This window comes from Typopeltis vanoorti, chromosome 11 (genome assembly GCF_054136105.1).
Source record: "Typopeltis vanoorti isolate ZY-2024b chromosome 11, IOZ_Tvanoo_1.0, whole genome shotgun sequence".
Lineage (NCBI taxonomy): Eukaryota > Metazoa > Arthropoda > Arachnida > Uropygi > Thelyphonidae > Typopeltis > Typopeltis vanoorti.
This window is the reverse complement of record NC_143559.1, coordinates 10,708,079-10,731,172: the sequence shown is the minus strand read 5'-3', so window position 1 is coordinate 10,731,172 and position 23,094 is coordinate 10,708,079. Positions and strand designations below refer to the sequence as shown.

The following is a 23,094-nucleotide window of genomic DNA, read 5'->3' as shown; positions in this document are numbered from 1 at the left end:
TAAACAACTTTAATTCTATTTATTAAAGCAGGTTCGAAAAATCGGAAGGAAAAAAGAAAATCACTCAGTTGGTCAGTTTTTTTTTTTTTTTTTTTTGCTTGTTGTCTTACTACACTTTGTTGAAATAATGGATTTGTTTCTGGAAGGCGCACGCCACGCGCTATATTCTATAGTTGTAATATCATTTTCCAAAGCATTCTTTGGACGAAATTGTATGCATTTGCTAACCTTCCTTGCTTTCTTTCTGCTTTAGTGACTTGTTACGGTCAGGAATAAAAATGCTACTTTCCCTTAGAATAGTTGATCTATGGCTTGATGGAAAAGAGCCAAGAAATGTCTTTTTTTTTGTAATTCCGCTTTCTCTCCTTGATGCAGCTGCACTTCTCTCGGTTAGAGGAAGAAGTAGCGGAGAAGAATCACTCCTCAACGTGAACGCTTCGTTACTTTGGATGCGAGGGAAACATGCGCAGATGGAATGAATGCTTAGCAGTTTATAAATTAAAATAAAAACTAAAATTAAAATAAAGTACTGAAGAAGAGAGGAAAAAATAGCAAAGAAAGAACTAAATGAAGATGGTTGTTTCAAATGATATCTCAACGGGTTGTAACACAACACTTGACCGGAATTTGTTTGAGGATTTCCGAAGAGTAAGGTGTGCAGTTAAGACTAATATATTTTCAGTGAAACCGATGAGGAGATATAATGGAAAGAAGACTTCAAATCGTATTGTGGGGAATAAATTGGTGAATTTATTTTACACAACAGAAATATAACAATTCATTTCTGCCATCTGGGAAAAATTAGGGTTCAGAACCATATTAAAAATGAAGATAATACGAACTTAGACTAATCTGAGGTCATTTAAACAGAATGGGAGAGGAAAGGTTAGCCAAAAACAGGTGTTTGATACCAGGATGGCACGAAAAAGATCCAAACAAAGACCAAGATCTCGGTTGATTGATTTAGTCAGAAGTATATGAGAAGACCGAATATATTGGAGTACTGACTAGTAGTAGACTAATTTGGAGGAAAATTGTTGACAAGAGATTATTAATAGCGTAAACCTCTCATTTTTATGATGATAGAATAAAAATGTACTGACCTCCATTATAAAACTGTATGCAAATACTGCTGGGCCAGCAAGCATTGCGCAAAAAAATCTAAAGAAACTAAAATCTAAATTTTTCATAACTTTTCATAAAAGTTCTGAAAAATATTCAGATGCAACAACGAAACGAGAAATGTAAACTGACGTGTACCCAGCAGTGTAATTGATATCAATATAACTGATGGCGAAATGGTTTTAGAAATTTTATTACATTCTTGAGTTAATTTGTGTTAAAAATGCAGGGAAAATATAACATTTTAATAATCGTAATAAATTGCACATGTAAGAAAGTTTTAAAGCGAATAAAAGTTGAGCAGCTGTCAGATGTGAACTGTAGACTAAAATACACAAAGATTATTGAAGAAAATATGAAAGAGTTTGAGAACAGGAACCAAACCTTGGAGATTCAGTGGCATGCCTTGAAGAAAACCCTGATTGATTCAGCAAGAGAGGCATGTGGTGAGGTATTCTGCAAGGATAGAAAAATCAGAACTCCATGGTGGACACAGGAAGTTAAAGAGGCAGTGAAGGAAAAGAAGAAAGCATATCAAATGTTTCTGGCAAATAAGTCAGCTTTTGCTCTTAGAAAATACAGAGACAAATGTAAGAAAGCGAAACACTGTGTAAAACTAGCTGAACAAAGTCATGGGAGGACTCTGGCAAGAACATAGAAAATAAATATCAAGAAGGTGGTAAGATATTCTGGAGGTTGTTGAAGAAGCTTAGAAATTGAGGAATGAGGGCTATAAAAGGAATTAGAGATGATAAAGGTGACATGAAATCTGGAAAAAAAAATATCCTTGAAGTATGGAGTAATTACTTCGAAAAATTGCTAAACGAAACAAGCAGTGATAGCACAGTGGTGAAAAAACACTCAACAGGCATACAGTCAGGAATACATATCCATACTTGAAGTAGAAAAAGCCATCAAAGGGTTGAAATGAGGAAAGGCAGCAGCAGGAGTAGATGATATCCGACCAGAAATGCTCAAGTATGGTGGTATACAAGTCTTACAGTGGCTACACTGCATAGTTCAGAAAGCCTGGAGAGGAACGAATTCCCGATGATTGGAGTAGAGCTCTAATAGTACCCATATATAAAAAGGGAACTAAAACTGCATGTGAGAATTACAGAGGTATTTCCCTACTGAGTGTTCCTGGCAAGATCTATGCAAGTATACTTGAGAAACGGTTGAGAAGAATTGTGGAAGAAAAGCTGGATTCAGGCCAAATAGAGGCTGTCAGGATCAGATCTTCACTTTACGACAAATAGTTGAGAAAGCATGGGAATATAACAAAGATCTGTATTTAAGTTTTGTCGATCTGGAAAAGGCATATGAAAAGGTGCCAAGAGAGAAGCTATTCAATACGCCACAGTTATATGGTGTCAATGGGGCATTATATCAAGCAATACTTAGTCCTTATTTGAGTTGTAAGTCGGCAGTTAGAATTGAAGGAAGTACAGGAAAATGGTTTAATGTTAAATCTGGTGTGAGACAAGGATGCACATTAGAAGGAAAGTGGTATTAAACATGATATCAGAATTGGAGATGTTAATGTCAGCTATTTGCTTTATGCGGACGATGTTATACTTCTAAATAAATCCGCTACAAGTTTGCAAAATTCCCTGACTAAATTGAATAACTGTTGAAATAGATAGGGTATGAAGGTCAGCATTAAAAAGACAAAGACAATGAAAATAGGTGGAATTGTTGAAAATGTCAACTGTGTTGTGAACGGGGAACTTGTGCAACAAGTAAAACATTTCAGCTGCTTAGGCACGATTTTTACTGAAGATGGTAAACTAAATATGAAAATAGACAACAGAATTAACAAAGCTGGTATGGTAGGAAGTCAATTGAATAAATTCATATGAAATAAGAGAGAAATTAGTCGGAACACTAAATTAGCTGTAAACAAGACAGTGTTCAAACCTGTTTTAACTTATGGATCTGAGAGCTGGGTCAGAAGTAAAACACTTGACCAAAGACTAGCGACCGCAGATATGAGAGTCCTGAGAAAGATTAGAGGCGTGAACAGATGGCATCAATGGCAATATCATATTAAAAACGAGGATATTAGGAAAGAACTTGACATTGTCAGCATCCAGGAATGCGTTAGCAGAGCTAATCTCATGTGGTATGATCACTTAAACAGAATGGGCGAGGAAAGATTAGCTAAGCAAGTCTTCTCTGCCAGGTTGGCAGGAAAACGACCCAGAGGAAGACCAAGATATAGGTGGATTGATACGGTACAAAGTGCCTTAGACGATAGAAATATAAGATCTGATTATGTTGGAGTCTTGACAAGTAACAGACTGATTTGGAGGAAAATTGTAGAAAGGAAGTTAGTAATGATGTAAATTTTTCACGTAGTACTATCATATCCTGTACACCCCTTGAGGGTACATGTCAGGAATTTGATGATGATAATAAATTGCAGTCATCACATTCTGTCACTTTTCCCTGATTATAATGATATTTATCATAGTACTTTCCAGCAGGGGAGGCTCATGCATAGGAACTGCAGCACTCCCAATTTTTCTCGATATATATATAAATATATTTATTAATTTATTTATATTTGCTTGTGATATTTATTTTTATCATCAACAATCCTGTACAATTCTCTTATTTTGTATAAAAAATAATAATAATCCATCTTGTAGCACTTAGGAGGGCAAAGGACGCTAGCAGCACTGTGTTTTCCACAGTGTCATATTACTACGCGCCAAACATATACATAGTGAGATGCGAGCTATTAGGGTAATGCGGCACTGTCCGTCGCGCAGTTCCACTGTTGTTTATATGCAGTTTGCGCCAGTAGTAGAGTGTTTATCGTGTTGATTCCATCTCTTTAAATATTTGGACATTACAATTAAAGGATTTAATTGTAAAGTCCAAAAACTGTAAATCCATTTCTTTAATTACAATTAAAGGAATGGATTTTATTTTTAAGTAATTTTGAATTGTACTAAACTGTGTAATTTTATCGACAATAAACAATATTTTTTCATGAAACAAAACAAGAAGAATATATTTTATTTTTAAGTAATTTTGAACGATAATAAACAATATTTTTTCATATTTAATTTTATTTTTAAATTTTTACCATAATTTTGATATTTTATCCAAACACGTATACACTGTACTTACAGTGTGTATGTGTATTTCGAAAGTTGCAGCACTCCCACGATTTCAAGTCACGAGTCGCCACTGTCTTCCAGTAATATATTTTCATAAATTTATTTTAAGAAGATCATGTAGATTCCATCAAGTTTGTTTTTTTCAGACAGTTAAATTATTTTAAAATGACCAGAACTGAAATATTTATATGATACTTCAGTGTATTTCAAGGAACATCTTTCCTAAGTGATTTCCATATAAATCAATTGGCATTTCTTTCTCTGTATATAACGACCGTGTGTTTAGCTGTTAACCATTTCCTTGTTGAAAGAGTCGTTGTTTAATTTTTATTTTCTTCTTTTTGAAATATGATATCACAAAGAAGCTTCCGGTATAGCTTACATAAATTTGGAATTGACAGACTCGTGTTGAAGAGAATTTATTCGCGAAGACTCGTATATTTAAGATAAAATATTTAAACTAATAGCCCCATCACAAACTATACCTAATCTTAAATCCATAGCAAATTGCATGTTCGTACCTCACGAAGGCACTTTTAAGAAAGAAAAAAAAATTACATCGTGTGTCTGGAGCATGAACTAATAAAACGCCAAGAATAAGACTGTCACCCATCAATATTACTGCTGCCTTGGGCATTCAAAGGTCAGATGGCCTATTGCAGTACAAATATAGCGGCTAGTGAAACTGCGCCATTTATCTTCTCTTCTCCCTCGCTTTCTGGAAAACAACAATTTTTCCGTTTCTGATTGTGCTCTTGTTACGACGGCTCCTCTGCGTCGCCAACTAGAGGAAAGGGGGAAACGTGGGTTCACAGCTCCTTTACCTAGCGCTTCATCCCTCGGCGCAAACATCATCGAGTTCCAGTAGTCATAATGATCGCTGGTAATCATAAAGCCGTTGGCGCATGCCTGTTGGTTTTATGAGACCGTTATGTTTAACTACACAAGTGAAAGACCGAGTGGATCGCGCAGTCTTTCAGCATTGGCTGACGGAGATTTCTGAAGTACTTCGAAGAAATGGGAAGTAATAATTACGGAAGGCTTTTCTTTCACTGAGAATCGCTACAAATGGAACAAAAAGCGTTAGACTAAGTTTTTTTAATATATTTTTGCTTCATAATTGCTTAAACTGAGTACGCGATAATACTCTTTCTTTTCACTTTGATATTAAGCGACTCTAGGCAATATTCATCCTGGGATTATTCAAAATCTTTTAAGAAAAATAATATTTGGATATAAATTTTGAATGTTCTTCTAAACGTATGACTATCGAAGTGGTGGTCACTATTTAATTTTTTTTCTTTATCTGACAATGTTCGTGGGTTTTTTTTTGCATACTTATTTAGTCAGGTTGTGGGTCCAAGATTCAGGTTGCCTAGACAGAAAGAAAGGTACAATTAAAGGGGAGTTAATTTTGCACCATTTTCTTTTAAATGGTGATTGACCACTCGTTCTTATGACATCAGCTGAAGCCGCGAACTCCAAGAGGTCGTTGAACTTCATCGCACTTGAATCAATTGAGGGCTGTCAGACATCAAACGAGTAACTGCATGAAGGTCATTTGATTCGTGTTTGAAGAGACAATTATTTTTGAACGGTTGTCTTGAAGAGGTTCGGATGCATTTAACGTATTTCGATTAATAAAAAATTGAGAGATTAATAATTTGTGGACAAGAAATAATCTAAGCTCAAAATGCTGTAAGAGCAATGGTGTTCAAAATACAATAATAAATGCAATGAAAGACAAGACTGGAGAGGGGGGGGGTGGAAGTAAGCGAGTCCAAGCAATGGAGCAACGATAACAGCGGCGAAATCAAACACCAACGGCCAAATTCAAACACACATGATCAAAATAATTTGTTTTTACAGCGCTCAACTCCAGTTGCGCACCAATCTGGTGTTATAGAAAGAACCCAATGCACGAGTCCCCAACGAGTACGCTGTTTTATATATCATAGCTTTTTTAAGACTCGAGGAATATAAATTCAGTTAAAAATGTTATTATTTAGTCAGCACGAAATTATTTATGGAAGATATTACTTTACATGGTTCTTTCTAACGATTCGCGGACCTCTCAATGATACCCCGAGGGTCGTATTTTGCCGAACCTGCTCTAAAGGGCATGTTCGTCTGCGTAATAAACCTTTTTTTGTATGCCGATGGGATTAGGTAGCCTTTTATTCCTTCCTTATTTAAAAAATAATAACATAAAACATGCGATGCTTTAATCAAACAGGCCCGTGGGTATATCGTGACCGAAGCATATTTCTTTTGGGAAATCGCTTGATAGGCAGATTGTGATATTGGCTCTGATGATGATTACGAAAATTTTATCGAACAAATTCAGTTTATTCGACAAATCTTGAAAGTTGTCCATTGCTGTGTTTACGTTTCTGCTGGCAGTGTGCCAAGAACAAAAATCGGTCGGTTACGACAGGACCGTTTTGGTCTGCAGTGGTGTTAATTAAAGCGCTCGTAAGAAAAGCCTTCGTGTTTTGCATCCTAACTTTGGGATGCATTTAGTTACATTTGAATGTTGAGACAGTAGCGATCTTGTGGATTCACGTGGCAAATGAATGCAGTTTTATAGCAATGGTAACTTTTAGCAAATTTAGGGAGCAATTTTATCCACAGAATTCGTTCTGGGTTTTAAGTGACTAGTGCGAAACATAAGCGGTGCAAAATCGGCAACACAATGGAAAGAACTTCACTCTTTTTTTCAACTTATTGATTTCATTCCAAATGATCTCCCCCCCCCCCCGGTTGGCTCGAATCTTGTTTAGGTAGGAAGAACTGTTATAACGCCTCAAAGTGAAGGCGACCTGAACGGTCCGACGCAGCTCCTACATTTTACTCATGTTTATCATTATGAAAAACAAGCAAAGCAATCAGAAAGCAAAGCCGTTGTCCAACACAGTGAACTCTGAGACTTTATTTCTGCCGTAATTCTAACCAGATCAAGTCGAAACGTGACTCAGCATTACACCGATGATATAGCCGGGTACAGGGGCACGCCAAGGGTATTTGCCGCCCGGGTGCAAACTTGCATCGGTCGCTCCTAATACTGCATTGTATAATCCAAATTAGATATTAGCTACATGAAATGTCGCCCGGGTGCGGTGCACCCCTTGCACCTTCGGTTTGGCGTGGCCCTGCCCGGGTGGGGGAGAGTCAGCAGTTGTCAAATCGAATGCATGACGTAAAATGTTGTTATAATGAGCAATACTCCGTCTTTCCTGAAGAGCTACGTCTTCTATCTCCCAATTGTGGAAAGGCGTTCAGGAAGTTCGAGAGTGATGTTATGCTGCTTACTAGCCTGGAAGTTGTTGTTGTGGCTTTTGTATGAGTGAAAGCTTGCAAGAACAAAAGATTGTATCGTAGTAGTTGTTGGTGCACGTCTCATTTCAGTCTTTGCAGTTTTCAGCTGCAAATTCATACATATTTTGGACTACGAATGAACGCCACTCTGATCGTCAGCTTTTTTTCTCTCTTCTTCTTATGCCCTTCCTGTTCATTATCCTATTTGTTTATTCACCTATCCGGGACACAAATTTTCTGATAATGGAGAAAAAATCATGTGCAAATATGTATTTAATTTTTTATTGCTTCAACTACACAATATGTTTAACAATTATATCACACAGTAATTTAACCATTTAAAAGATAGTAATAAATAATTATTTTATCGACCGAGCAGAATTTTTTTTTCCAAAAATATTTCATTTGACTCGATCGCCTTCTTAAAATCTTAGCGCGAATTAGAGAAATTACATTTTGTAATTATCACATCTTTAAGTGTCGAGGTGCAATTGTGGTTTCTCAGCGGTCCCCAATTATTGAAAAAAAAAAAAAAACGCCTTCTGTTGCTGCATTCGTTCCCGGCAAACAGCATTTTATGTAACCCAAATCCAAATAGGACTCAGCTGATTTACAAGCTCACGATTTGTTCAACAACCCCGTGGCGCACCCGGGGAGGGGGGGGGGGAAGAGGAGCAAGGTACCTTGGCCCACAAAAGAAAAAAAAAACTAGAAAAATCTTTTCCTAATTAAAATTCATTTTTTTATTTATGTTGTGTCATGTCTTCTATTTCTACTTATGAATCAGCGCTCACATAAGGTGGGAATACCCCATAACTCTCGGGAATCACGGCCGTTGTGAACGCAAGACAAACGAAGTAGTCCTCTGGCGTACCGAGCGCTACTTCGTTTACCCGAGCCGGTCCGGAGGAGATCACGGGTATCATGTATTGGCGATCACTGCAAATGGTCATATGCAATGCGTATTCTCAAATCGTCTACTCAACTCTCCCCCTCCCCCCCAAAAAAAGATTAAATCCAGAGTTCGCCCCACTACAACAACCCATTCCTTTTGTGCACCGGTGTTGTTTACGGTTTTATTTATCAGTGAAGAAGTTTGATAGGTTGGGGAATAAATTTGAATTCGCCTTTTGAAATGCTATTTGCCACAAATGGGTAACGACGACTTAGTTCAAAGGGCAAATTATATTTATATGAAACGCCTGTAACGATAATCCCTGCTTTCGACGCATGCTGGCGAGCTAGCAACCGTACATGGGAGGGGAAAAAAACAACAATATAATTGGCTATTTTCAAACACCTGGACATTTACTAATGCCGGACAATGTATTACAATTGAGACGGTTGGTCACCTTGTGTGTGTCAATGAACTTATACTTATTGCACTTTTTGATTTGCCTCTGGTATGCTGGTCCAAATCTTTACTGCTTGGAAATGAGAGTTAAACTTAGCAATCCAAGGATTTCCTGAATCGGCGATGTCAGATAACGCACACCACGCATTTGCAATGGTGCACAGGAATAATTTAGTTTTCTTTAGAATTCACAGAAACAGAAGAACCAATGGATGAACAATTTTCCCCATTCCGTAACGAATGCATACAAGAAAATTAGAGCTTCAATTTTCCACAGCAAACAGAACTGTAGAATGTTATGCCCAATATATATATATATATATATATATATATATAATGAAATTTGGTAACAGCTAATTTTATTACAAACTCTCAAGTTTTGTAATAAAGTTGATTGATCTGTTCAGTTGACTACAGTGCAGCAGCATTTCGATCAATCGTAAACGGGACGGTTAGAATCCACACCCGTTCATGAAACGCATCTCTTTTTATAATTTTCTCCGATCATTTCGAAACCTGCTTATATTTTTATCATCTGAACCTCTTACCCACAGACGACACCAATGAGCTATGGGTTCTAAAGTGTTTGTGTGTGAGATTGATGTATTGAATGCCACGTGTTGGTATCTCCGAATTATGTTTAGCTCACTGATTTGTTTTTTTTTTTTCTTCCAGGCAGCTGATTCCCAACCTCGTGCCACGATGACTGCCATGCAATTCATTGTCGAATGCGCTTTCTGACGCCAGCCATAGGTAAGAAATTCAAATATCTTAATTTTAGCCTGTAGAGTTTTGTTAACGGAGCACCACATTACGGTAAATCAGGCATTTCTCGACACTTCACAATACACCACCTGAGACCGACCAACAAAAATTACACCAACTACTGGCGATGGTGAAGGGAAGAAGAACTACTGGCGATTGCAAATGTCCATAGCAGACAGATTATTACACCTTTTAATTACGCAGGCCATTTATTCAAAATGGCGTGTAATGTTTTCATGATTTATTCGAATACTTAGTTGCTCATGACGTAGACTTGAGAGTAACTGGAACTGAGCTATTAGCAGACGTCGATAGTTAACGCCTGCAGTAGCATATATAATGCAACAGTTATATCTAGAAAATAGATTGATGGGTGGATTCGTACCGGATGGTGACCTCACGAATAGAATTTTCTAAGAAGTAACTGCTCAAACGTCTCTGGCGAAAACTCAGCCATAATTACTGTACAGTTCTATGTCAGGATCATTTTTTATTCATATAAATATCATCTTATTCTCGAAAAAAATCGTCCCTTGTTAGTAGCCCTTTAAAGGATATTGCCCGTCTTGATCGTTCTTATAGTCAATTAAAGTGTATTCCGTATTCACTTCCGTAGATCGTAATAACCAGCTGTGACTTGATATCTGTTATGGCCTTCGCTTGCGCTCCAGGCCGTCCTTTAAAGCTGCTTTCACCCTGACGACAGAGTCCGCAGATCCACCGAGGAATGCAGGAAACCGCCGCAATAAAGACAATAATGAAGTGTTCCGTGCAATATTCACGACTAATTTTTCTCCGAACAGCGCTGCTTATGAGTAATAAAACTATCCCCTCTCATAAATTTTTCCCTTTATTTAGTTCCGGATGTTCAGAAGAGAGCGTCTCCTTTTCATCACGACGGAATGGCTACGTAAAGCTGTCGAGTGATTATTTCTCTCAAATTGCTCGACTTTTCGATATGAGCGTTTAAAGCGTTTCAGCCTTTTTGAAGTGTTTATTCAAAGAAATAAAAATGAAGGTCATATTTCAAAAAAATCAGGAAATAGGCTGAATATGTGTTAATTTTATTAGTAAATTCCTGTCTACAAAATTCAGTATTTGCTATGAAAACAATAACTGCCACCTAATATAGCAAGAAGCAATGGGATTAAATCTGGTGAAATTTGGAAGATGGAAGGTTACCAACCAATTAAATCATTTAGTTGGCTGTTAGCTAAAACCAGCGAGTGGACAGCCAGCTAAAGGTTGGCGAGGTTGGCAACCTTTTAGTACGGGTAGCTCCAATGATTAAAAGTCAAAACGAAGTAGTGTGTAGTGTCAAAACTTCAGTTAGAATTATTATATATACATTAGTTGTTGATTATTTTAGAGTGGAATTATAAAGATTGATAGCTGCCCACATGTAACTTAAAAGATTTCGTTGATGTCGAGCGTAAAAAATCCTCATGGATTCAAGTGCTCTCATATATTAATCATAATAGCAATAATAAAGAGACCATCATAAATTTTTGCCCTTAAGCATTCTCTTATTGAAAAAACTACTTTAATATTTACAGTCACATTTCATTTTGCATCAAATCATTACACTACCAACTTTTCTCCGAGCACTCGCTTGAATACCAAAGGAGATGAATTTACAGTCAACTTTACTGGGAAAAGTGTCAGTTTTTATAAATGAAATCGTTAACGGATTTTCACTCCTTAATATAGCCGCAATGCAGTTCTGAAAAGAATATATCTATTATTCATCAACCATGTATTTTTAATTACATGCGCCAAGTAGCATTCTCCATCGGTAGATAGGATGGAAACTTAATGCCTAAATAAAAAGGAGAAAATATTTAATAATATGCGCACTTTCAAATATTAATAATAAATTTGATTGAATTTGAAAACTGGCATTTGAATAATTAAAGGCATGGCTGAAAAAAAAAAAAAACTTTTGACACAAAGGCAAAATCAAAGAACTTATATGCTCATTATGTCCAATGATGATTCCTTAGTTGCAGCAGAGTGATACAAGATATGTGGGCGAACTACTTTTCAACCTGTAAAACAATTAAGAGCGAAGACTGACATCTCCGATTGTTGGTAAAGATGTTAAGTGTGACTTGTAGGATCAAGTGCAGCACCAGTTGTATATTAATAACAGTTCCACTAGAAAACTTGTAGTGGATTTGTGGCAAGCCGATGATTATATATACTCGGGAAAAAAATTTTTTTTTTAAATAAACAAGATATTTATGTGCTATAAGTATCTAAATAAATATTAAATATTCCTCATCGCAATAAATAATTGAACTCATTATTTTATTAGCAATTAACCGAACGTATTTGAATTTGTTTATATGAAACAAATTAAGGTAAGTGTTTTTTTTAATCGAAATTTGCACTGACCTCATATAAGATGCCGCTATTTATAACAAGCAAATAATACTACGACCTTACATTACCAAAATAATTTTTGTTCCATTTTCATTTTCCATAACTCACTCTGTGTTTTAAGTTTGTTGTATCGAAAACATGTTTTATATATTTTTATTTTATTTTTATTTTTAAATTGGCTTCCACGCTGATAGTTGAAATAACACACTAAGTAAACAAAGGAAACAAGAACTTCGTTCTCGTCTGCGTGACTCCGTGTTCATACAACTGCCGACGGTAGCACCACCTGGTGTTGTGAAGGTCTGTTTCTTGGAATGACCCATAATTACGCACAAGATGGATGTCATGTCTGACAGATACTTGTCTTTAGCCAAGAAAACTTTGGCATGGTTCACTATGAATCGTTTCACAACTAATTACAAGACTGAACGGAAAGAAATGTAGGGCATGACGATGCCGTCAAAACAATCCGAAGGTCGTTATTCAGTGTTTGGATAAAAAGGCAAGCTATACAATACGCGATACACTAACCTTCTTCCTTATCAAGACATGTACGATATAAATGCCTTTACCGTTTTATACGGTATTTAAAATGAAGATTACTGTATAAAGATTTAAAATATGTATATATTATATTATTATTGTTATTATTATTAAAGTATCATAATTATTCTAATAGGAAATACTCTTCAACCTGCAAAACAGGAGCGAAGATTGACATCTCTTTTGTTGGTCAAGATTTTTAAGTGTGAATTGTCGGATCAAGTGCTGCAGCAATTGTCTAAAATCATCAATATGAGGACCAAACATCTTCATTTTTATCTGCTGTCAAGTGGCTTTCCAAGAGTTGTTTCCTCCATTCTGCGAGGAGTGCATTTATAACAATAGTAAAAATGGTTTGGGGATCTGCGATACAAGTTTGCTCGATGAAGATGCTCGCGTTAAAGTACTTGCTAATTATATGTTTGAGTAACGGTGAGTACAGATTTGTATTTCTTTCGTTAATTTTTTCTCTCATTAAATAAAAATGAATACATATATGACAATTACTGTGAGCTTACATCAGGTCTAGATAAAGTTAAGTGTACCGAATTCACCGTTGTGCAGAACGGATTTTTTCAATTTTACACAAACTGACTCACAAAAAACAAACCTGTGCAGAATATCTCTTCTCATTCCTAACGCTTCTTCGAAACAATATTTAATTTTTTTAGAATTAAAATAAATGCACGTAAATTGCTACTTTGTCAAGATCTTTATGGATTTATGTTAGTAAAGCTAAACATATGTGATTAATGACTGTGAATGAATACACATATGGAGCAGAATGCATTAGCAAGCTGTTTTGTTTATAATATCCTTGGGTGTTTGCATAATAATTAACAGCTTCGTGAAGAAGAGAAGCCCAAGACCAGTTTAATTAAATTTACTGACTCTTCGTACATAAGTACTTGCATCGCCCAAAAGACCCTGCTCGTTGATGGTTGTTGTAATGAGCACTATTCAGGTAGTCGACTTTACAAATACACAGCCAGAATAAGCTTTATTTTTGGATTACAAGCTTAAGGAGGGAAAAAAGTTACAAAATTTGCATAATTTTTTATAAAAGATTAAGTATACACTTAAAGCGTTTGCTTAATCCAAGAAAAATATTTCCCTGATGTTCAACAACGTAATGGTTCATTTTTATGGTTAATAATGAGCAATACATGCAGAGGAATTCAGCATGATTGTAATTAAAAACCCACTTGTGTGCTTCAAGTTTCATATGTGAGTTTTCTAACAAAACTGTGTTTAGATGAAAAACAAATCTAGTTTAAAATGCTGACGTATTTACACGCAATTACGTTGATCCAACTGAAATTTCCTGCACACCCCGAAAACAAACAAAAACGACAGATATATGCTTTATGAGAAAAGTTTAATTCTAAAAAAAAATACATTTTTTTGCCTATTAAAATTAAACCCTGTTAATTATTTTAGGTTTCTGTTATTTCATTTTCTTCATGTTGCTTCTAGATTGTTGCTTATATAATTGAGAAGAAAAAAAAATCATCTCGACGTCTGCGCAAAATATTCAGGCTTTGCCACAATTACTGATTGTGCAAGATGAATTATAATTTTTCAGTTCTTTCCCAGAGCGGCTTAAAAACAACAAAAGTGAAGAAACATCTGTAGATTATAAATGCATAAAACAGAAGTTAGATAAGAAAATATCCAAACATCGTATTTCAAGATAGTATTAAAATGCACCCTGTGCTATTGCAATTTTTTAAAGAAAATGGAACTTTTGATTGTTTTGTGAGATAAAACTATTGTAGATTCCCACCTGCTGATTCCTGTTACCTTCCAAGAGTGGGGAAGAAAAAAAGCATGTATATATTTTCCTCTTCTTTATACCATTTCGGTAGTTTGGTAAACTATTAATAAAATTCTACTTTTTTTTTTTTTTGTGAAACTATAGTCCACTTTTATATGCACAGTATTCTTCAGGAATAGTTCCCACCATTCTCAAGCTTACATGTTTTAAACGCATGGCATTTTTGTTATTCTGCGATTACAATATAAGCAGTCATCGAGAATTCAAATATGTGCATTATTTATTCCACATTCGTAGGCAGTTTTGTCCATCCGGGTTTCTTTATACCATCGTATGAATAATAAATTTAAAAGACGATAGTGAAAAATGTGTTGAAGCGAAAAGTGTATCTGCGCGGTATCTGGATTATCCGTCGAAGACGTGCGCATATTCCTCTAAAAATATCGAGAGAGAGCGCTGTTGTACATTTCGGATAACACAGCCTGTCTAGAAAAAGTGTGTTTTTCTAACGAATTTTACATAATGAAACTGTTAATAGTTCTGCAGAATAAGCTGGGAGTAATGAGCAACACTAAAAATAAAATTAATTAAAGCAACTAGTTACTTTGCAAGAATATATTCCGTTTTTTTTTTTTTTTTTTTTTTTTTTTTTTTTTTTTTTTTTTTCAAACTGCTTTTTAAAATAGATTTTTGGGACTAAATAGGATCTCAAAATTTTTTTTTTTTTTTTTTTTTGGGGGGGGGGTATTTTAGGATTATATATTTCATGCCTCCTGACAATTCCACTTATGTCGTGGTACATACTCGTAGATATGAAATCTGGTTTTACTAATAGTGTATTTCATAGTTCAAAAAATTATAATTTTTTTTCATCAATTTTGATAAGTTTATTAGCTATTAGGAACGCTAATAAACTTACAGTATTGTGAGAGTATCCGGATTTGTGTTTATACATACTTTGCTTTTCATTGACAGAATCTGTAACGGCGTTTATATCACTTTTGTGTAATTGCTGTAACTTTTGTGTGTTTGTACTGCTTGACCTAGATATTAAAATAGCTTATAATGCAGGCAAGAGCACGACCTCTAAATCCCGTAGTTTCCAGTTTTTGGTATGGTTAAAGAAGTATTAGTTGATATAGTTAAAGCGTAAAAACTGATAAATTAACATAAACTAAGCTTGCGAAGTTCAGCAGTGCGTGCCAGGTACTTTGCCTCCGTTCAAATCCAAGCTGCTTAAAGAAGTTTTTCTTTTTTAAAATAAGTAAATAAATACTAACATATTTTTATACCAATTTCTCAAAAATTTTTAGAGAAAACTGGGAAAAGAGAGACAGATATGTAAATTTTAAGATCATTTCTGCATCCCTTTTTGTGAACTGGTGTTTTCACAAAATTTTATTGGAAACGTGCCAGTCATCAGGGACGAGTGAAGAATAGAAAGTGAAGGCTCTAATAAATATAACTGACACTCTCGTACAAGTTGCTGACATATATACCATCGTGTTCCGCGGTCGAAGAATTTTTAAATCTCATTATAATATTTTGGATTTCATTCCGGCAAGTAGAGAAAACTTGAATACAGAAGTCCCATTTCTTTTAGCAGTGCAATTCCTTGATGGGCTGTTGGCGCTATTCACACGATCTTCCTTGACTACTTTGAAGCAATTATTCCATTTATCTACTACACGTTCTTTCGCCTTTTAAATCTATGTTGTTGTTTTCACCGAAAAGCGTCTGAAGAATTGGTTCTCGGATGCTTTCAATTTATATCTTACCTGATTCCTGTAATGTTTGACAAATGCTCGTGGTATTCAGTGTGAATTTTTTTTCTTTTTTTGCTTTTAAATACATCTAACGCCCGATTTTATACAGTTTAACAGTTTTTATTATTCATATCACGTATACAAATTATACATATTATACTATTCAACTTGTATAATTATGACAATATTTCACAATATAATTCAATGCACAGTACAATGTTACAAAATAAAATTCAAGTATTACTATCATATTCTGTTGGTACTAACACTTATTTTGGCTATTATTTTATTATGGTTAATAAAAAGTTTCCTCATATACGGAAGTAGAATATAATATATTTCAAATGGTTTCAAAGTTATGATAAGTAACTGGTTTAGAGTAACGTAAGTTAGTTAATGCAAATATGTGTATCCAAGGCCCGTAGCCATACTGGTTACTAGAAAAGTAATTAGCTCAAAACAGACACTGAGAGTCCGGGGACCACATCTAAGAGGACTCCCTTACCGGTTATAATAATGCACATGTTGATATTTTAATACCTAATTGAATGAACCAATTTGTAAATCAATACCTTAATTGGTTATGATATATAAGTTATAATGATCTCTTATAACTATACGTTTAAAATAATTGTCAACATTCTTTAATCCCATAAGGTAGTTTCTCAATCTTTTTCTGAATACATATTCTGAGGTTATAGATTTAATTTCATTCGGAAGTTTATTATAGCTGCTCGTCGCAATGTACTCGAAAGATTTATGAAAAATATCTTTGTTAGCCTTCGGTACCTCCAGCGTGTTTCGACCGCAGCGCAGTCCATAGTCTACATTATATACCAAGAAACTTTCAGTGTTTCTTTTTACATATAATAGATAACCATAGATATATAGTTTCTGAAATGGTAGAATATTATGAACCATATACAGATCATTGGTTGAGTGTGCGAAGTCGGTAATAGTTATGGCTCTAATTATTCTGCTTTGTATTCTTATTAATGGAAGCAGTTTGTTATAATAGTCTCCTCCCCAACAGGTAATACCACATTGCAGTGAGGAATTTACCCAGGAATAGTATAAACATCTTAAGAATGCTGCATTTACAAATTTTTTAATATAATATATTCTGTTAATTATGAACCTAAACTTCTTTGTTAAGAAAGTGGTGTGGGAGTTCCACTATAAATTGCTATCGATATGGAGACCCAAATACCTGACGGTTTTTGTTTTTTGATTAAGCTACATTTACAATTTAGAGTATCACTACATTTCCTTTCATGCCATTTTATAGTTATACTGTGATCTAATTTGTCTGTTAATGTAAAATACAAATATCTCGTTTTGTCGGTATTAATGTTAAATCCGTTGTCTAAACCATATACTTAGTTTTAACATATCGCTATTAATCCGATTTTTTAGATCTTCAAGGGTTGTTTCGGTGTATACTAAAGCCGTATTGTCAACCAAGGATATCATTTTGCCAAAAAGTTTGTATTTACATAGATCATTAACATATATTATAAATAGGATGGGTCCTGGTACCGACCCTTGTGGGACTCCGTATTTTATTATGTTTGTTGTGCTTTTAAATATATCATAGCTGGTATATTGTTTACTATTATTCAGATAGGATCTGAACCAGTCATTAATAATTCTCCTAATGCCGTATTTGGACATTTTCAATAGCAATAGGTCATGATGAACGCAGTCGAACGCTTTAGATATATCAAGAAAAACAGCAGCCGTGTGCATTCCTTCATTTATTCCACCTTTTTATGAAACTCCAATAGCGCTTTTTCATTAAATTGCATCCGGATCTGAACCCATATTGATTAGTTGCGTATAAGGATATTGTATTTAAATAGCTATTTAAGCGTTTTTTAATTAGAATTTCAATAATCTTTGAGATTGTGGATAGTATAGATATTGGTCTGTAATTTTTGATTTAATTTCTATTTCCTCCTTTAAATAACGGTACAACTGAAGCAGTCTTTAAGTGTTCTATAAATTTACCATGTTCAAATGATTTATTAATGATATTTGTAAAGAGTTGTAATTTATGCCTAATGTAATGTTTAACTTTTTAACATTTATGTCACATCCCACTTTTTTCCCTTTTTTTAATCCGATTACTACACTCTTCACTTCATCTTCGTTTACTGCATGTAGATTCATAGAATTCTTAATCCACGGAAGGTGACCGACATACTTTGCCCTTTCCGCAGGGTTAAAAACACAAAGTGGTTATTCATTTTGTTAAGTATATCAGTGATGTCATTGCCCTCTGGGAATTCTCCGTTTTCTGTTTTGTGTTACCTATTATCATATTGACCAACCTCCATTCTTTACTTTTATCATTACAACAAGAAAAAAAAAATTCGATAGCAGATAATGTTCTTTTGTCTGTTTTATTTTTCCCTTTAGATGTTTAACGAAATTTTTATAGTCATATTCAAAATTTAAATTGTATGGATTTTTTTATACTTATAGTAGAGCTTCTCTTTTGTCTTTATCATATTTTTTAGTTCATCTGTTATCCAGTGTGTGTGAACGTCGTTTTTTGTAGTAACTATTTTATGATATTGCGATTTACTGTCTGCATATTTAATCATTTGGATAAATTCATCATATAACTGATTTGTATCTAATAAGTCAGTTTGTGGTAGTTGATAATGTTTTATGTATCTTTCAAATTTTTTATAATTGGTGCCAATTACAAATTTATTCTGACTACCTGTGCAACTCATGTTAACACTATCAGGAATAGATAGTTTCAAAAGTATCGAATGGTGATCTGTTATATTACTAATGTAGATTGCAGTGGATACCTCATAGGCCATTCTGTTTCTTATGAATATGCGATCAATGCAACTAGTCGAGTTGTACGCTTCTTTCGTATTGCCATCGATGTAAGCAAGAAACCCATGAGTAAATAATATATTTTTATATTCTTCAGTTTTACTATTACTCTTATAAAGGTCCAAATTTATATCCCCCACTAGTATGACATTGTCATATTTTAAGGTTTTTAAGACATTATTTAGCTCTGTTAGAAAGATATCTACTAGGCCATCGCATGCACGGTATATAGCAATTATAAGTATATTCATTGCTGTATCGTAAATCATTACAGTTTCAGCACTTTGCAATTTTAATTCCAGTCTGTAAAATTTATAAATATTTTTTTAGCATATAGAATTAATCCACCTGAACGATTATAATCGCGACAATCATAATGCATATCGTAATCTGCGAGAGAATAATGATTTAACGTCAAGCTGTTTGATCCATATTTCACTTGAGACTAGTTCATCTATATATGATTGGATCTCTGTAAAACGTAACATTAAATTATCAAAATTTGACCTTATAGATCTAATATTAACGTGATATATATTGAAATTCTTGGATAAATTTATAGTAGTATCAGAAAATGTCTTAACAGAAGTTAAATTATATAGATTTTTACAGTTTACAGGTGTATAAGAATCTAAATTATTCATGTTAAATCCTAAATCCATTAGGATTATATTGCTCCAATTATTCATAGATAACATTTAGATTTACTGCCTTCTTTGTTCATTGAGATCGTCCGGTGTTTTTATCACTTTAATGTTGTCGTTCTTTCTCATGAATAGTTTGCCATCTCTTACCCATACATATTTAACTGCACCACTTGCTCTCATTTGTTTTGCTTCATAAAGAAGTTGCTTATTAAGTTTAGTCAAATCTTCATTTATGTAGATGGAAACGAGTTTTAACTGTTCATCAATTTTTTGATCTGTAATCTTGAGTTTTCTTGCCTCCATCAACCATTTTTGGTAATCTTGCTTTCTAACTGAATAATAACTGGCTTGATGTCGGTTTTTCTGTTAGTGGGTATTCTGTGGACGTGTATGATACCTTCTTTTTTTACTCCAAGTAGATTTACCAATCTTTCAGTAATAGTATGCAAATTTTCATTCTGAGCTTCTGGTAGACCATTTACTTCGATATTATTCATCCTGGAGCACTGCTGAATTTCATTAACTTCCCATTTCAGACCATTCATTTGGGCTTTTAGTATTTTATTTTCGTTTGTTAGTTCAGTATTTTTAGTGCAGAGGTCATTAATTAGCTTTTCATTGCGTTCGGCTTTGTTCTTAAGATCGCATGCAAAGCTATATTCCAATGATGCCTTCCGATCATTTAATTCTGCTTTAAATAGAGTTTCCATTTCTCTTCTTATCGCGTAGTTATCATCTTTAATTTCTACTTTGGCATTTAGGTCTTCCAATACCTGTTCCCTGAATTTTCTTAGGAAAACCCTAACATCAGCTTCTCCGTCATCGTTGATTATTGCCTTGGTTAAATCCAAACCGTCATTGCTTCTATTTAGTTTAGTTTAGTTTGAGTACCAAGGTCATTTTTAGGAAAACTATTAATATAAATCTGACATTTCCATTTTAATTTCTTGTCCTTAGACATTTTACGAAATTTAGATTCCGCTACTCCTATACATACGGGATGACAATATTCACGACATTCCAAAGAACATTGAAGTACTTCATTTTCATCTATCTTACCTTTACAGCTTTTACAATCAGCGTTGGATATATCTCGACTGTTGACCTTGAAGGATTAATAGGTAACGTCAAGGTGAGAATGGCGGTTGACGCAACACGTGGCTTGAATTTTTTGAAGAACTAGTTTACAGGAACCACTGAATCTATTTCGATAATTAATACACTCTACTTTTTAATATTACTGAGACAATAAATTAGAGCACATTTTAAAGGTGATTATATCAATACAATTACTTGCATATAATTATAAGACAGGAGCAAATTTATCAACAAACGTTTGTTTGTTGATGCATTTTTGAGAAAAATTTATACAATGTATTATGTCTTGTATGACCCATGATTTAATCAGTTTGATCCTGCCTCCTTGGAAAATTACAGTTAAGGGTTCTATTGCAGTATTTAATATATTAAGGAATTTGCATCATCAACATTGGTTTGAAAATTTATCTGTTCCCAGGAAACCGTACTTCATTTATGTTTTAGTACGCTAGAGTTTATTCTAGAGTACTGGATGCTGTCGAGATATATCTTGGTATTCAGATTGCTAATGGATTTTGAACGCTCAAGTGATCTGTGATTGGTTGGTTTAACACTGTTGGCTGAATTTTAGTTGTACTGTGCCTCTTAATGAATGCATGATCCAAATACAACGCCATTGAATTCTCTGGTCGGAATATTCATATATTGCTGAAGACTATAAGCAGGTAATAGTCAGTATAATCCAGTGAATAACGGTTGAATGCTTCCGAAAGAATGTTTACTATCACCAATTAAGATAACTTTATCATAACTAATGTTTTGCAAAATGCTGCCTAGTTTTATGGAGTCGTTATGTAGTAGTAAATAGCCGTTATGTAGTAGTTATAATTCTCTAAATATATGTTGACGTGCTTGGCTGTTTTCATTATTGTACTACTAATATCATTAACTCTAAAAGATCTTCGAAAAAGACCATCAATCCCTCAGATCTGTTATAATCCCTACAATGATCAATACCCATTTCATCATTCTCGAATATCGAGTGCTAGTTTCATCCAATCGTTCACCCCCCCCCCCCTAATTTTGGAGACAAGCACGTACGTTTTGTGTAATCACTGATATTTAATGCCATATTTATTCTTTGTAATCCACTGGATCATGGAATTTACTTCATATTCCTTTGTCAGACACTTAGCAAGGGAATGCTGCACTTTTGTACTGTATATTATGGGTTTATGTGATCTTCCGTTGTTGAGAAGAGAGGCTTTCGGAACACTCTTAGACCTGAACTATTTTGGAAGGGAATAACACTTTTATAGAACCAGAATGTTTGTTGAATAGATATAACCTACGTGATGATAGTCTGAACCTCAATGCTTCGGATTTTACGACACTAATCGTTAAACGCAGTTGACGATATGAAAACGATGTGAATATCAATTATCATTCGTTACCTGTACAAATAAAGTGAAGTAGGATCTGTATTAGTTTACACAAACAACTGCTAAGGATATCTCGTTACGTACAAGGTTATCCTTGTACGTAACAAGTTTTCGGTCTTCCAATCATTATCAGTTAACTGATATAACTCTTTCTCTCCCACATGGAAGCACAACTCCTCTCATCTTCCATCCCCACTGGCATCTCCTTTTACAATAGATTTATTGACGATATTTGTACAGTGTTGGTAATTTCGACCCTACATACAACAAATTATTGCATTCTTTAAACTCCTTTAGCCACATTTCTCTGCCGAATATGAGGAAAGTCAATCCATAAATAAGCCTTTTTAAATTTAACCTTAACCAGATTTAATCATATCCCCCCCCCCCATATTTGTATCGTTTATTCAGCATGCTGCCCTGCCTAGAAAAAATAGCCAAAAATACTAACAAGACTGTAGAAAGTTAGTACAGAATTACATCTCATCCCCAATGAACAACAATGTCTCAGAGTCGTAGAGAACATCAGCGTACAACTGGAAGCAGCACAGGGGGGGGGGTCGTCTTAGACGTTGTCAAAGCATTCGACAAAATATGGCACAGTCAGCTTCGTTTCAAACTTCAAGAGGCCAAATTCTCGCTAGAAATTTACATCAAAATATCCGAGTAAAACTGCAGGAAATTAGATTATTTAAACGCAAAATCACAACAGGCGTCACCCATCTGTTGTCGCCATCTAAATGGTTGCCATCCCATACAGTTGCCACCACAACGGCCCTATACACAGACGACACTACAGACAAATTGGCCTTCAGAACACGCGCAATTTACAGACAAAAAATACTAATGATGATTGGCGATAAATGGCATGGATGGTAGGTGTCATAGTTGAAGAATTAAGTAGTAGTGGGTAGGATGAGATGTATTTAGCGAAGTAGAGCAGTGTGCCC

The 23,094-nt window shown here is 34.7% G+C and overlaps 1 protein-coding gene across 2 annotated transcripts in view; it reads left to right on the top strand.

Annotated features, from left to right (window-relative positions):
• LOC150101300 (neuronal acetylcholine receptor subunit alpha-10-like) overlaps window positions 1-23,094 on the top strand; it is a 337,428-nt gene that overhangs the window by 212,514 nt on the left and 101,820 nt on the right. For both annotated transcript variants that reach the window (XM_090399841.1, XM_090399840.1), the window contains 2 exons: window positions 9,601-9,678; window positions 12,755-13,050. In XM_090399841.1, the coding sequence (XP_090255967.1) occupies window positions 12,969-13,050 (82 nt within the window). In that variant the 5' untranslated portion in view covers window positions 9,601-9,678; window positions 12,755-12,968. The remainder of the gene's footprint in view (window positions 1-9,600; window positions 9,679-12,754; window positions 13,051-23,094) is intronic.